The sequence below is a fragment of the Balaenoptera acutorostrata genome, chromosome 1 (genome assembly GCF_949987535.1).
Source record: "Balaenoptera acutorostrata chromosome 1, mBalAcu1.1, whole genome shotgun sequence".
Classification (NCBI taxonomy): Eukaryota; Metazoa; Chordata; class Mammalia; order Artiodactyla; family Balaenopteridae; genus Balaenoptera; species Balaenoptera acutorostrata.
This window is the reverse complement of record NC_080064.1, coordinates 30,040,791-30,055,892: the sequence shown is the minus strand read 5'-3', so window position 1 is coordinate 30,055,892 and position 15,102 is coordinate 30,040,791. Positions and strand designations below refer to the sequence as shown.

Genomic DNA, 15,102 nt, shown 5'->3' with positions numbered 1-15,102 from the left:
CCCTAGGTTCTTCAGAACCTTTTTTTTAGATTCCATATATATGTGTGAGCATACGGTATTTGTTTTTCTCTTTCTGACTTACTTCACTCTGTATGACAGACTCTAGGTCCATCCACCTCACTACAAATAACTCAGTTTCATTTCTTTTTAATGGCTGAGTAATATTCCATTGTATATATGTGCCACATCTTCTTTATCCATTCATCTGTCGATGGACACTTAGGTTGCTTCCATGTCCTGGCTATTGTAAATAGAGCTGCAATGAACATTGTGGTACGTGACTCTTTTTGAATTATGGTTTTCTCAGGGTATATGCCCAGTAGTGGGATTGCTGGGTCACATGGTAGTTCTATTTTTAGTTTTTTAAGGAACCTCCATACTGTTCTCCATAATGGCTGTATCAATTTACATTCCCACCAAATTTTATCAAATGCCTTCCTGCATTTTGTGAGTTGATCATATCTTTTTCCCTTTGAACTATTGATGTGATGGAATGATATTCATAGATGTCTTTATATTGAACCACCCTTATACTCCTGGAATACAACTCTGTGGTCATGGCATGTTATCCTTGTAATAATATTCTGGTAGATTCTACTTGCCAGCACTGTATTGAGAATTTTCATAGCAATATTCATAAGTTGGTCATTTTATTTGGGCTCTGTTTGTCAGTCTCTGTTATTAGGAATTTGCTAGCTGAGTGAAATGAACTGGGAGGTTTTCATATTTCTTATGCTCCAACACAATTTCTACGTATGGGGATAATCTGGCATATTATTGAACATTTGGGGGAAGAATCTTGCCCATAAAACCTTCTGAACCAAGCGTCTTTCTTGGCAGCCCTCCTCCTTCCCCAGCACACACTATTTTACCCATCTCTCGCAGGAGGAATCTTTGAGTATGCAGACGGCCCCAACGCCCAGATCATGAACGCCGAGGAGCACGCCTTTCGATTTTCTGCCAACATCATCAACAGGAACAGGACACTGCTGCCCAACACAACCTTGACCTACGACATCCAGAGGATTCACTTCCACGACAGCTTCGAGGCCACCAAGAAGGGTGAGTGGGCCGCCCCCACTGCTCTCTTTCTGGCCTTGGGAGGGGTAAGGCTGTGTTTGCTGTCCAAGGTCCTTAAAATGTGCCAAAGCTCTGGTTGGGTTTGGGGCCTAGAGCCTTTTCTGCCTGGTTTCAGGACCAGCCTCTGGCGCAGTTCCGCTTAGGTCGTGTCATCTCTCAGGAGCGGCAGTTTGTCCATCAGGAGTTTCCAGGCCACAAGCAAAGGCCGTGAGGGAATGAGGGGGCCTTGGGAAGGGGTGGGGTATGAGGGATGGGGCCCTGAGATGGGTAAGGAGGCCAGCGCAGGTCTCCAAAGCCTCTGAACCAAAGCCAGCACTTTCAAACTTAGTTTTTCTTTCATTGAAATCCTGCCCAGTATATCAGTATTTAAAATATACATAAAACAGATTATGTAGAAGTTCAAATATGCAACACTTACTTGCCATAAAAAGACTTACTAAAAACAAAAACAGCTGCTGCTATGGGTACAACAATTTGACCCCAGCTGTGGATGACACTTGAAGTCTGACATTGGCTTCAGCATTCAGTACGTTTCCATATTTTTTTTTTTTGGCTGCATAATAACAAGAAAACCATAATTCACAAAAATAATTGTAGTAAATCCAATCAAATAGTTTTCCCCATACCTGAATTTTAAGAAATCAAAAATAAAATATTGGGCTGTGTTCTTTCGCGTTAGTGACACGTTTACAATAAACTCCAATGACTGCACAGAAAGGACTGAAGAACTTTATTCTAAGATCCTCACTAAAAAAAAAAGGTAACTTGTCAATACCTGAATGAGCTAGCAGGTTCCAATGTGGCATATAGCACATTTGAGTATACCAGTATGCTCTTTTGTTGCTGTCTTTAAAAATATCATTCATATATATGTGTAACTGGCATTTAACTTAAAGTCTGGAAATAACTTCCATAGAACCCTAGAGTTCCATGGAACTCTATTAAAAAAAACCCTCAGACCTAAGGAATCTCATTCCCAGGGTCATCCTTCCTATCGTATGCTATCATAGCCCCTTGCTTCCCTTCTTCAAGGCCCTTATCACAATTTGTAATTAAATAATTGTGTGTATTTAATGTCTTTCTCCTCCTCTCCAACACAGCTGAGAGGAAGGCTCCTTCTTCTTAACTGATATAGCCCTGGCACCTAAAAGACTGGTATATATTAAGTGTTCAATGAAATGACCATTGAATGAATCAATGAATGAGTAGTGGGAGAATGGGGCCTGGGAGGCTGAGCATCATTGCCCAGAATCCTTGTCAGCTGAGCTGACAGCATTATCCATGCATCTTGGGGAGACAGGTCCATCCGCAAGATCCCCTTGGTCTTTCTAAGGGGTTCCCAGTGGCTAATCAAGGTCTCCTGGGCTCTCAGGTACAGACCTGCCAAGGTGCTGCCTGCTGCCATCTCTGTCTTCCAAAACCCCATTGAGGGTCAACACCTCAGTATAGAAAGGCAGAGAAGCATGGGCTTGGAGCCAGACATCCTGGAACTGCACTCTGTCCATTCTGATATTAGTTGTGTGACCTTGCACAAAACACCTAGTGCCTCAGCTTTTTTTCGTCTACAAAATGGGCACACTTCTGTGAAGTGCGTAGGACAGTGCCTGGCACATACGAAGTACCATTGGACTTGTTCTTATTACATTGGCTGCCTTGCTCTCCACTCCCTGAGCCATCAGGTCAGGGGCCTCACACCTTCAGGCGCTTTCCCACTGCGGGTCCCTGTCTCGCCCGCCCTGCTTCTCCTTGCCTTGTGTGCAGAAGGTCAGGGGTTTCCTGGCATGGAACACAGCTGTCACTGACATTTTAGAGGCCACTGCCTCAGGGCCAACCTGCACACAAGCTAGAGGCACCCCACCCTGCTAGCCTTGTAGAGTGGTCCTTCGCGCATCACTCCATCCCTCCTCTGCCCGTGCTGACGTGCACTCCTCCCTGCCCACATCCTCCTGGCTCTTTCCCAGCATGCACTGCAGCCATCACTGTGGGGTCAGGTCTCCTTCTCCCCGCTGACAGTCCACGCCGGCACCCTCTGCCCAGCCTTGTCCAGCTAGAAAATGACTGACCTCAATCAAAACTACTCAGTGAAAAGGTCAAGACACAGAACAAATGCCCGGAGACGGAACGGAGAGGCCCGCGTGGACACCACCCCACTAAAGGCTGGGTTGTGTCTTCTGTCTCTTTTGTCTAAAATTCACTAAAGGAATAGATGACTCTTGAGTGGCGCACATGCCACTCAGCACAAGGACCTTGCCCGGCAGTGAGCCCGGGACAGAGCCTCAGAGCCTGCTGAGACACTTCCTCCAGCAGGGGCTCACAGTCCCACACTATGTGGAGTTGCCTGGCGGCGGGTGAGTAGACCCGAGACAGAAACGCTCAGCTCTGGAAGTCCAGCCAGATGGGTCCAAGTGACCAAAGCCACAGCCCCTCCCCATCCTACAGCAGGTCACGTGCCTTGTTTGTTGGAGGGCCTACCTAGTCCAGCACTGACGTGACCCTCCAGCCACATCTGTGCCACTGGCTCCCTCAGTCTCTGGGTTCTAGCCATCCCTGCCGTCCTCAGGTGCCATGCTTCCTCCCACCTCAGGGCTTTTGCACATGCTGTTCCCTCTGCTTATAATTCCCTTTCCCCATCCCACCTCTTTGTCTAAAGAACTCCTCCTTCTCCTCCCAGCCTTCTGGTCCTCGGGGGAGCCCTCCACAAGTTCCTGGACAAGGTCAGGTCTCCCTGCTTCCATCTTATAACACTCTGGACCTTTTTTTCACATCCCTGACCGCTGGTGGTGTGGGTGTGGGTGTGGGTGTGTGGGTATAATTATGTGATTATCGTCCATCTCTTCCGCTAGATTGCACATCCCTTTGCCTGCTCACTACCATTCTGTAGAATCACGGTTCTGACTGCTGGTGTCATACACCAGTTTTGCCTGTTTTTGAACTTTACATGAATAGAATACCAATGTGTACTTTTGTGAGTCTTGCTTCTTTCACCCTACAGTAGATCGGTGAGATTCATCTATGTGGTTGGACGTAACAGTAGTCTCTCGTTCTTCATTGTTGTGTAGTGTTCCATTATATGAATAGACCACAGTTTTTAAAAATCAAATTTACTGTTGAGCATTTGAGTTGTTTCCATTTAAGGCCACAGAGTAGTTCTGCTATGAAAATTCTCATCGATGTCTTTTGGCGCACAAACATGCACGTTTTCCATTGGATACCTAGGAGTAGAAATGTGAGGTCATCCAATGTACATATGTTCAGCGTAACAGTTTTCCAAAGTTGCTGTACCAGTTGACACTCCCCCCAGTAATGCAAGACAGTAGTAGTTGCTCCACATCTTTGCTAACTCGTGGTAAAATCCATTTTATTTTCGGTGGTTTATGTGGCGGTTGTCTCACTGTGGTTTTATTTTGTTATTTCCCTGATGACCAGAGATATTGAGCATCTTATCAGATGCTAATAGATCATTTGGAGCTACCTTTTCTTGGAGTGCCTTTTGGAGGCTTTCAACCACTTTTGAAAATTGAGTTGCTTGTCATTTTCGTATTGATTTGTATGAGTCTTTTATATATTCTGGATACGTGTCCTTTGCTGGATATACATATTGCATATATCTGTTACAGATGAGCTTGCCTTTTCACTCTCTTGGTAGTATCTTTTGAGGAGCAAAGTTTTTCATTTAAAGGAGTCCAATTTATCAATATTTTCCATTATGGCTAATGCCTTTTGTGTTCTGTTTTTGTCTATCCTAAGGTCATAAAGATATTCTCCTGTGTTCTCTTCTGGAAGCTCTATTGTTTTATCTTTCATAGTTAACTCTATGATCTATCTCAAATTGATTTTCTGGGTCGGGTGGGAGGTAGGAGGTGAGGTTTATTTTCTCTACACAATGCTGGTGGAAGTGAAAACTGGTTCAATTTCTCAGGAGAACTGTTTGGAAGTATCTACTAAAGCGAAATGTATGTCTGGAAGGTTGTTCCTAGCCACTTTCTTGATAATAGCCAAAAGCTGGAAATAAATGAAAGGTCCGTCAACAGAAGAATAGATAGGTGGGGGGTACAGTTATACAATGGAATTGAATCAGCAATAAAAACAGAACCAGCTCTTGCTACGCACACCATCACAGATGAGGCTCACAGACATATTGTTGAGTGAATGAACAGTGGTCGCCTCTGGAAGAGGGACATGAACTGGAAAAGGGAAGACGGAACCTTCTTAAGTGTTGGAAGTGTTCTATGTTTTGATCTAAGTAGTAGTTACATGAGTTCAGTTATACGTAAAAATTCATAAAAGTCTGTGCTGAAAATTAACGCACTTTACTGAATTGCATTATATCTCAATAAAAAAATGTAAGTGGCTTCTCTCTACTGTCACTCTCCCTTAATGTCCTTTTGATAATATACCTAAGACAGACCCCTGCTGTGGTTAGAAGCACCCCTGTCTGACCCTGGAGGCATTTCTGCTGTTGGATCATGCTCCCCACTGGGGACCCTCCATCCCTCAGGGAACCCCATGTTCTGTGATCTTTATTTTTTCTTTTGATCTTTGGTTTTTCAAAATGTATTCCTCGGGAGTATCATTAGGACTCTTCCAGAGGGGTGAACTTGGGCCTCATTCTAATTAACCCAATGATAATTCATTTTCCCTAGGCAGAGGTTCTCATCACGGCTTGATCCAGCCACCTCGGGCCATGTGGGTTGAGGGGATGCAGAGGCACGGAGCCTGGCGCCACCTGCCCTGCCAGCTCTGGTTGAATGAGTCCTTTCCTCCACATGAGGCCCAGGAGGCCTTTCCCCATGAACAGGGACTTTCACTTATTGTCTTTAGTTTTAAACGTTTTGTGGAAAATTAAAAGATCAGTGACTTCCAGGCAGTGCCTGAGCCAACAACCCAGAGAACGTCTGTGTTTTCTTCCAAGCCTGACCGGAGTGGGCCTGGAATCGACCCAGCCCTCCCCGGGCTCCTCTGCCTCCACTTATTCTCTGGGCTGCTCAATTCCTTTTAAGACACACATTGATCGGGATAATTTTTGCTATAACTACAATTGCCATGCAAAGGGGGTGGGGGGGAGCTGCATTCAGGCTGTGGACTCCTGCAATGACCGTGAACCACTGAGTTACTATGAAATGATCAGAAAATGGATTCAAAACTGAAGCCACAAATAATATAATTACCGCTGTGCGTGCTCAGGGCTGCCAGAACAAGAGTTGGCTGCTGCCCTGGAAACATCTGGAGATAAAGCTGCTACGGCTACTGCTGCTGTAACCCTACCCTGGTCCCTTTGGGGCAGCAGTGTCCTTCCAGGCTGGAAGCTCCTCAGAGGGTGGAAGGAACATGGAAGGGACAGGAAAAGGGATGTGGAGAGAGGCCGTGGAGAAGACATAGGTGAAGGGCAGGACTGACGCCTCCTGCCACCCAGCAGTGAGATCTAATCATTGCATCTCTGGGAGAATGAACCCCAGTGTGGTCATCAGGATCATATCACACTGTCGTCGCCACTATCAAAACCAATGCAGTATCACCACAGTTACTGTTATCACTGTCAGCCATGGTATCACCTCCGCTCTTCACATCAGCACCAGCGTCATCACCCCTCCTATCGTCATCACAATCACTGCAGTGACAGCAGCCTCTTCATCATCACCAATCTCATCAGTACCAGCAACATCACCACCATTCCTGCTTCCCTCATCCCTGTCACAGTCATGGCATTAACATCATCGTGACCGATCTTATCAATGCCATCAAAATTGTTATCAACCCCATTCACATCCTTGCCAACGTCACCATCACTGTCATGGCATCAGCATCTTCATCATCACCTCTCATCACCACCGACATCATCACCACCCTTACTGTCATCACCATCAACATCGTTGTCACCTCCTTCTCATCAGCACTTACATCACCATCATCATTCCTACCGGCATCATCACCATTACTGTCGTGACATTGACATATTTATCATCATCAGTCTCCTCATCACCATCCCACCATTGTTATAACGTCGTCACCTTTCCACCCTCATCAGTGCCATCACCATGATCATCAACAGCCTCACAATATGGTCTTCACCATCACGACTATCACAGCTATCATTACAGTTACCTTTATCATCATCATCACAATCGATGTCAAAATCAAAATCACTTCCTTCAAGATCCCTCTTACAATCCTCTGCATCATCATAATTTGTGGTGGGTCCACTCTCCCTTGCCTCGGTCAAAGAGGATCCCCAGACCTTGGGCCTGGGCAGCGGGCATGACCTAAGCAGCTGGGCTGGGTGAGGATGGAGGTGGCAGGGCAGCATTTGCCTGCCTGCTTCAGGGTATGGATCAAAGTAGGAAATCCAAAAGACAGGTTCTTGGAAGGGGTAGTGGGAGGGAATGAGACACAAAAGTTATTCAACCAAGTCATCAATCAGAAGGTCCTAGAAGGAAAAGAAAAAGAGTAGAGACAGTAGATAGTAGACTGGAAACCAGGGACATCAGAGGACCGCTAGGAGGTTCAAAACAGAAAGAGGAGGTAGAGCATGAGAGAAACCTACAGATTTCACAGGGTGCCTACATCTTCAGGTTTGGGCAAGAGGAAGTGACCAGGCCTGGATGGTTGTCCCTCACTATCATCATCTCTTCCATATTGGTGTCCAGTCTCTATGGCTACAAAATGCTCAGGGAGCACCTGCTTATAAGGGGGCGAGTGGTCAGAGAGACATTCAGTAAACCCAGAGAGCAGAAGAACAGTATGAATGGGCAGTGAGAGTATAGGTCAGGGCATGGCCTCTTTGGGGCACGGGCCCTGAAAAGAACTGTCCCCAAATTGGACCATTTACCAACAAACCTAGAGTTCCAATTTTTGAAGCATTTATTATCTCTAGGGTTTATGTCACACACAGTCACACAGAGTGCTGCCCGAGGTTTATTCACTCTAGGGTGACAATAGCAGGGACGAAACAGTGCTTCCCAGACTTGATCTCCAGTCCCACCACTGTAGGAGCACCAGGAAGGCACCATGTGCCCTATTGTGTGTCCTCTCTTGCACTTGGCATTGGCCATGAGGAATCCTGGTCACCCAGGAGATGCCCTCTGTGCTGGACCTGCTACCTTCCACACATGGCTGTGCTGTCCCGTGTTCCAGGTGCTTCCAGCAGACTTCTGGCAATAACTAGCCTACCCCCTGGAGTGCTCTTTCACCCAGACCATAAGTGGCATTCTCTGATGTTCTTGGGGGAAGTACAAATTTCAGGAGAAATAACTACGTTATACAATATCTCCTATTCCTAGGAGGCAGTAAGGGAGGAGGGGTGGATGTCAGTGGAGAGGAAAAATACCCTGAAGACCATACATTATGACCAATTCAAACCACCCCGTATCTTTGGATCCCTTAGCCCAGGCAAGAGGGGCTCTTTCCCAGGGCCTGTGCTTTGGAGGGGCTGCCCTTACCCTCCCCTGGTTGATGTCCCCTCTGAGTACAAGGGGCCAGTCAGACCAAGGGGACTTGCCCACCAGGAGCCTGTGCCCTGCCCTTCTAGTCTTTGCTCCAAGTATCTAGAACCCTGAATTTCCTGCCCACTTGGCTCTGTGCCCATCTCTAGGCCTGCACGAGCCTCTGACCTGGCCTGTCCTCTGGAGGGAGAACCACACTCCCATGGTCACACTCCTAGGCCCTATGTAGGGGTGATCAAGAGACAGCTGTTTGCAAGGAGTGTGGACAGAGCTTGGACATAAGAAGTGGGGTGTCCACATGGAAAGTTCAAGGCCCTTTATGGTTCAGGGTGGAACCAGTGGTCAAAGGAGGGGGCAGTGTGGAGGCTGGTGCCTTCTCTCCCCACATCACTGAGGAGGAGAAGTCTCCGTTCTCACCTGACTTTCCAGGTTGTTAGGAAGGCATATTTGCCAAGGTAGGAGAAAAGCACATGTTTTATTTAACAGTTTGTTAGCTTGACTTAAAAACATTTAAATATTTAGCCACTTGGTATGTGGGCCTCTCTTTGTTCTTTGGCCCTGGGCCTTGCAAATCTTAGGGGTGAGCCTGAGCCCAGTAGGTCATTCCCAGAGGCTCTTGAGGCAGCAAGGATGTGTCTGAATCCACTGTGTATCCATGTTTTGCCTCCTCCTACATGCATCATATGTTCATACGTGTGCACGTAGTGTCATTCCCATGGCCACAGGCTGGTGGGTGTGCTGATGCGCCGTTGATGGTTGCAAGTGACAGAAAGCCAAATCCTAACTTGCTTAAGCAAAAAGAGAATGTATTGGTCCATGTAACCAAAGTCCAGGGTTCCACTTGATCACGGGGCTCACACTTCTTTCTCTCTCTTAGCTCTTCTGTCCTCCACACTGACTCTGTTCACAGACAAGCACTGTGATTTTTCTGTGAGCACAGGGGGCTACTCCACCTCCACATCTTACCTCCTCCCAGGTCCAGTTATAGCAGGAAGTTCCCCCTTTTCAGTGGGAGGACTCCTGCCATCCCGTTGGCTCCAACTGGTCACATGACCATCCTCCAAACCAATGTCTGTGGCCTGGGGGCAGTGAGTGAGCAGTCGGCTGGGGTCTGGGTCCCTCGCACTACCCCTCCGGGATGGGAAGTGGGAAAGGCAGTGGAGCCCAGAGGAAAACTAGAGACAGTTGCCAGAGAAAGGGCAGTGGCTCCTGGGGAGCCCATGACTGCCCCTGAGAGGTTCCACTTTATGGATCTTTTAGACACAATCCCTGTAAGCCTATGCCCTGCTGTGAGGCCCAGCTGCCCTCGTTTCTGCTCATTTCATGCTCTGCTGTGCCCACTGATGCTTGCCCTTCCCAGGAGCATCTGCCGTCTGACCTGCCTGAGTCCTTGGGCCTCCCCCAGGAATGTGAGCTGTTTGAAGGCAGGGATTCAGCATCCATTCACTCAGCACCTACTCAGACCAGATTTAAGCACTGTTGAAACAGCAATAAACAACACAGATCAAGCTCTTGCCTCTCTGGAGCTTACCACATTCTAGTGGGAGGAGAAAGTCAACAAATGAACAAGACTTCAGTGGTCATTTAATAGATAAAGAAACAAAGCAGATGTGGGTTTTCGGGAGTGTGGCTGGACAGGGATTGCTATTACAGGTTGGGTAGTGATGTGTTTCTAATAAGACGCAAAGATGCAGAGACTTGGAGGAAGGGAAGGAAGGAGTCATGTGGATATCTGAGGGAAGAGCATTCCAGCCAAAGGGGACAGCACGTGCAAAGGCCCTGAGGCATGAGTGTGCTAAGCATGTTTGAGGAACATTGTGGAAGCCAGTGGGGCTTGAGTGTTGTGAGGAAGGGAGAGAAGGATGTGAGAGGAAGCCAGAAAGTGGTAGTGGGGACGGGGACAGGGTGGGGAGGAGCTGCAACAAGTAGGGCCTCATTAACCACTGTAAGGACTTTGGCTGCGAGACTGAGTGAAGCGGGAGCCCTTGGAGCAAAGGAGTGATGTCATCCCCCTAGGTTGTGAAAGGTAAGATGGCAGGAGGATTACGGAGGAAGGCAGAACCGGTGAGGAGGCTTCTGCAGTAAGGCAAGCAAAAGATGATGGTGGCTTGGACGGGGGTGGGAGTGGAGAGAAGTGGTCAGATTCTGATATGCTTTGAAGGAGAGGCAGCAGGAGTTGCTGATGGGCTGGGTTGTGGGATATGAGAGGAAAGGAGTCAAGACAAAACCAGGGTTTGGGGCATAAGGCACTGGGACAGTGGAGCTGCCGTTTACTGGGATGGGGGAGGCTGGGAGGAGAAGAGGGGGTGACGTGTTGAACACGTTAGGTCTGAGATGCCACTTAGGCATCCAAATAGTGATGGTGAGTGAGAGGTGAGATGTACAAGTTGGATGCTAGGGAACGGGTGGGGCTGGAGGTTTAAGAGTCACCAGCAGGTAGGTGTTTCGTTCCTATATGTTTCTCAATTTCCCCCCGAGAACAGGACCAGGGACAGAGCTGGTGATGCTAATCACAGAGATGGTAACATAAGAGTAATCGTCATTTCTATTTCACGAGTGCTATGCTGTGTCTTTTTTTTTTTGAATTGAAGTATAGTTGTGTTAGATTCAGGTGTAGAGCAAAGTGATTCTGTTATACACACATTCACACACATATATATACACATACATATAAACTATTGAGTATAGTTCCCTGTGCTATGCAGTAGGTCCTTGTTGTTTATCTATTTCATATATAGTATAGTATATCTGTTAATCCCAAACTCCTAACTTATCCCTGCCCCTCTTTCCCCTTTGGCAACCATAAGTTTGTTTTCGATGTCTGTGGGTCTATTTCTGTTTTGTAAATAAGTTCGTTTGTATCATTTTTTTAGATTTCACATATAAGCGATATCATATGATATTCATCTTTCTCTGTCTAGCTTATTTCACTTATTATGATAATCTCTGGGTCCATCCATGTTGCTGCAAATGGCATTATTTCATTTTTTATGGCTGAGTAATATTCCATCTTGTGTGTGTGTGTGTGTGTGTGTGTGTGTGTGTGTGTGTATGCCACATCTTCTTTATCCATTCATCTGTCGATGGACATTCAGGTTGTGTCCATGTTTTGACTATTGTAAATAGTGCTGTAATGAACAATAGGGTGTATGTATCTTTTCGAATTAGAGTGTTCTCTGGACATATGCCCAGGAGTGGGATTGATGGATTATATGGTAGGTCTATTTTTAGCTTTTTAAGGAACCTCCATACTGTTCTCCATAGTGGCTGCACCAACTTATATTCCCACCAACAGTGTATACTCATTATCTCATTCAACTTCCCTATGATTCTCTAAGGTGTGGGCTATTACAACCCCAGTTTCCAGATGAGGAAACTGAGATTCAGAGAGCTCATCAGTCGCCCACCTCAGAGGGGTTTTCAAGATGACTGCTCCCCATGCCCCCAGTGCCCAGATGCCTGATGAGACAGCACTGACCCCTGTACCAGCCTTCCCTCCCTCTTTCTGTTGCAGCCTGTGACCAGCTGGCACTGGGGGTGGTGGCGATCTTTGGGCCATCCCAGGGCTCCTGCACCAATGCCGTGCAATCCATCTGCAATGCGCTGGAGGTGCCCCACATCCAGCTGCGCTGGAAGCACCACCCACCGGACAACAAAGACACCTTCTATGTGAACCTGTACCCGGACTACGCCTCTCTCAGCCATGCCATCCTCGACCTGGTCCAGTACCTCAAGTGGCGGTCGGCCACCGTGGTCTATGACGACAGCACAGGTGGGTAGCCAGGCCTGGCTGGGCCAAGGGCAGGAGATGAGGGCGGCAGAGCCCCAGGATCGGGCTCTTTGCTGCTCGCTCAACTCAGCTGCCCCTGGGGAGAAAGTCCACACTTACACCCAAGCCTCATCTAGTCACACTGATGCTCGGCCTGCACTCACCCGCAGCCCGGTACATGCCAGCCACACTCACCCAGCCCAGCCCACTTCACACCTGCCCTACACTCCCGCCTCCACCCCAGCAGCATGCTCCAATCTGCACTCACGCCTGCACGGCCACGCCCACACCTACCTGCACCCTCCATTCACACATTCTCCTCTGCAGCAAACGCATCCAACTCCGCGCTGGCTACGAGCGCAGACTCTGGACTCAGACCAAACAGTACGTGGTGCGCGCAGGCTCTGCGCTTACTAGCTGGGCAGCACGGAGCTGTTCCCTCTCCTCCTCTTTCTTTCCAAAGACTCAAGTCCCAAGACATTTCTTAGCCCTGCCTCTTAAGAGAGTGACCTTGGCAAGTCACTTAACCCGTCTGGCCCTGCTCTTCCCACATGACAAGTCAAGAGCTACAGCAGCCCGCTTGGAGAGAACCCTCCAGCGCTCAGCTGCCTGTGATTCAGTGTCAGCTCTTGATTACCTCCTAATGGGGAGTCGGGATAGTGGGGAGAGAATCCCTCAGAAAAGACGATCAGAGATTTAGTTAACTCAGGATTCGACAAGCACGTCTTGAGTTCCTGCTACACCCAAAGCACCGGACAGTAGATACTGGATGGCAGAGACCCCGAGCCCTGCTCAGTGCCCCCAGTTATTGAGAACCACTCCTGCCCAGCTCCAAGTCATGGCGGTGCTGCTGCGGCCCTGTAGTTTTGCCTGTCTTAACATACCACTGTGAATGATTGTCTATCTTTGAGCCTGTTTCTGCTTCCAGACCATGGGTCTTTGGTACCTCTGGGGTTTAGCACAACACCTGGTACAATGCAGACGTTTAAATGTTTGGTTGAATTGAATTGAATTGAACTGAAAATAAAATGGAAATAAACTATAATTCAATATGGCAGGAAAGGATGCGTTGGGCACTGGTAAGGAAGAAGAAAAAAAGAAGTGGCTATTCCATCTTCTTTAGAGAAGTTAGTCATATTGAAGTGGGGTGAGTGCACACCCAGAGCTCACTGGTCTTTCTGGGCCATCAGAGCTAAGAACCAAGTGACGTGTACATACAGTCAGAGCTAGAGGCGCCTGGGGAGAGGAAGCTCCACGGCCTTGGCTAGTCTGGGCTGATCTGCCAGAGGAGGAGAGACATGAGCCTGGCCTTGAGGATGGATGGACAAGGAGAGGAGTCACGAAGGCATTACAGGAGGGGAAACAGTGCGAGCAAGATGAGGAGGTGCGACTGTGCCTGGCGGTCTCCTCAAGAGGACAGCCTGGCAGGGAAAAGGATCCCAGTATGGAGGGTAGGAGGAAAAGGTCAGATAAACAGCATGTATAAGGCTGTGGGCAAGGTCTCTGCTGTCTAGCTTCAGAGTTCAGACTTTACCTTGTAAGCAGCCAGGGACCATTGAGTGTTGTTGAGCAAAGAAACAGAATAATAAAAGCAGAGTTTTAGAAGGTGGCACTGACAGCAATATACAGAGGGGTGGAGGGAGAACCTGGAGCAGGAAGACTGAGGCAGAGGGGGCCATGTTGGTCCAGGCAGGAACAAAGGGGCTGCTTGGAAGAGAACTTGGGGCCAGAATGGAAGAAAAGAATTGGATGTGAGCAGGTAATATTGAAAATTTGTAGGAGTGTCACGGGCACAGAGTAGTCAGAACAGACACTGGCATAAACCACGGCCCAGCAGTACTGGTGCCTCCAGGCTGGATGGGGGCAGCGGGAGAGGCTTTGCAGAGGAAAAGATGCTGTGGCATGAAGGTGGATGCCAGTGAGACTGGTCAGAGCGGATGCTGAGGCCTGGAGCCTCCTCCCCCCAAGGCTGTCTAGCTCTGACTGTATGTACACATCACTTGATTCTTAGCTCTGATGACCAGTGACCTCTGGGTGGGCACTCACTCCCCTATTAACTTCTCAAAAGAAGATGGAATAACATCTTCATTTCTTCACCCTTTCCAGTGCCCAACACACTCTTTCCTGTAGTATTTAATTATAGTTTGATTCAACTTGATATTCAATTCAATTCAATTCAACAAATATTTTAAAACTTAGGGCAGTCAGTGATGGAGCTGGTTTGGTCAAGAAGAACTTAGTACTAGGGATTCAGGGTTGGATTCAGTCAAACAGTAATATAACTTTGATGAAGAATAGTGAGTAGTAAGAAGTATGCTCCCAGAATCAGGATATTTCAAAGGGACAGGACAGCTTGTGGGTCATCAAACCCATGGAATGGGAAGCACTTTATAGCCGACTTTGGCTATGTTTGCTTTGGGGGTTGTTTCCATTAGGATGTTTTGTCTGTGAGTAACAGACAACCCAACTCAGATTGACTGGAGCAGTAGCCGCTTAGTTATCTCACTGACAAGAAGTCTGGAGATGGGCCTTTCCAGGGCTGGTTTAGCAGTTCAGCAGAGTCAAGGTGCTGGGTCAGTATCACTGCAGTTCTCTTGACTTTCCCCCTCATAGTCACAATAAAGTTGCTGCAGCTCCAAGCATCACATCCTCACATGATGATACCCCAGGAAGTGGTAAGGAAAGAGGTAGAAGCCAAAGGGATTGTTCTTAATGTGGTTCGTGCCTCTCATCAGGGAGGAAAATCTGTCTCATAACCTTCCAACAGACCACACTATACAGCTCATTGAGTCTGCGCCTACCACCCTAAACACA

At 47.8% G+C, this 15,102-nt stretch overlaps 1 protein-coding gene across 1 annotated transcript in view; it reads left to right on the top strand.

Moving 5' to 3' along the window:
- The window catches only part of GRIK3 (glutamate ionotropic receptor kainate type subunit 3), a 233,838-nt gene that overhangs the window by 140,668 nt on the left and 78,068 nt on the right, over positions 1-15,102 (top strand). Inside the window, exons 2-3 of the mRNA XM_007182541.3 lie at positions 886-1,062; positions 12,034-12,291. Coding sequence (XP_007182603.2) covers positions 886-1,062; positions 12,034-12,291 — 435 coding nt within the window. The remainder of the gene's footprint in view (positions 1-885; positions 1,063-12,033; positions 12,292-15,102) is intronic.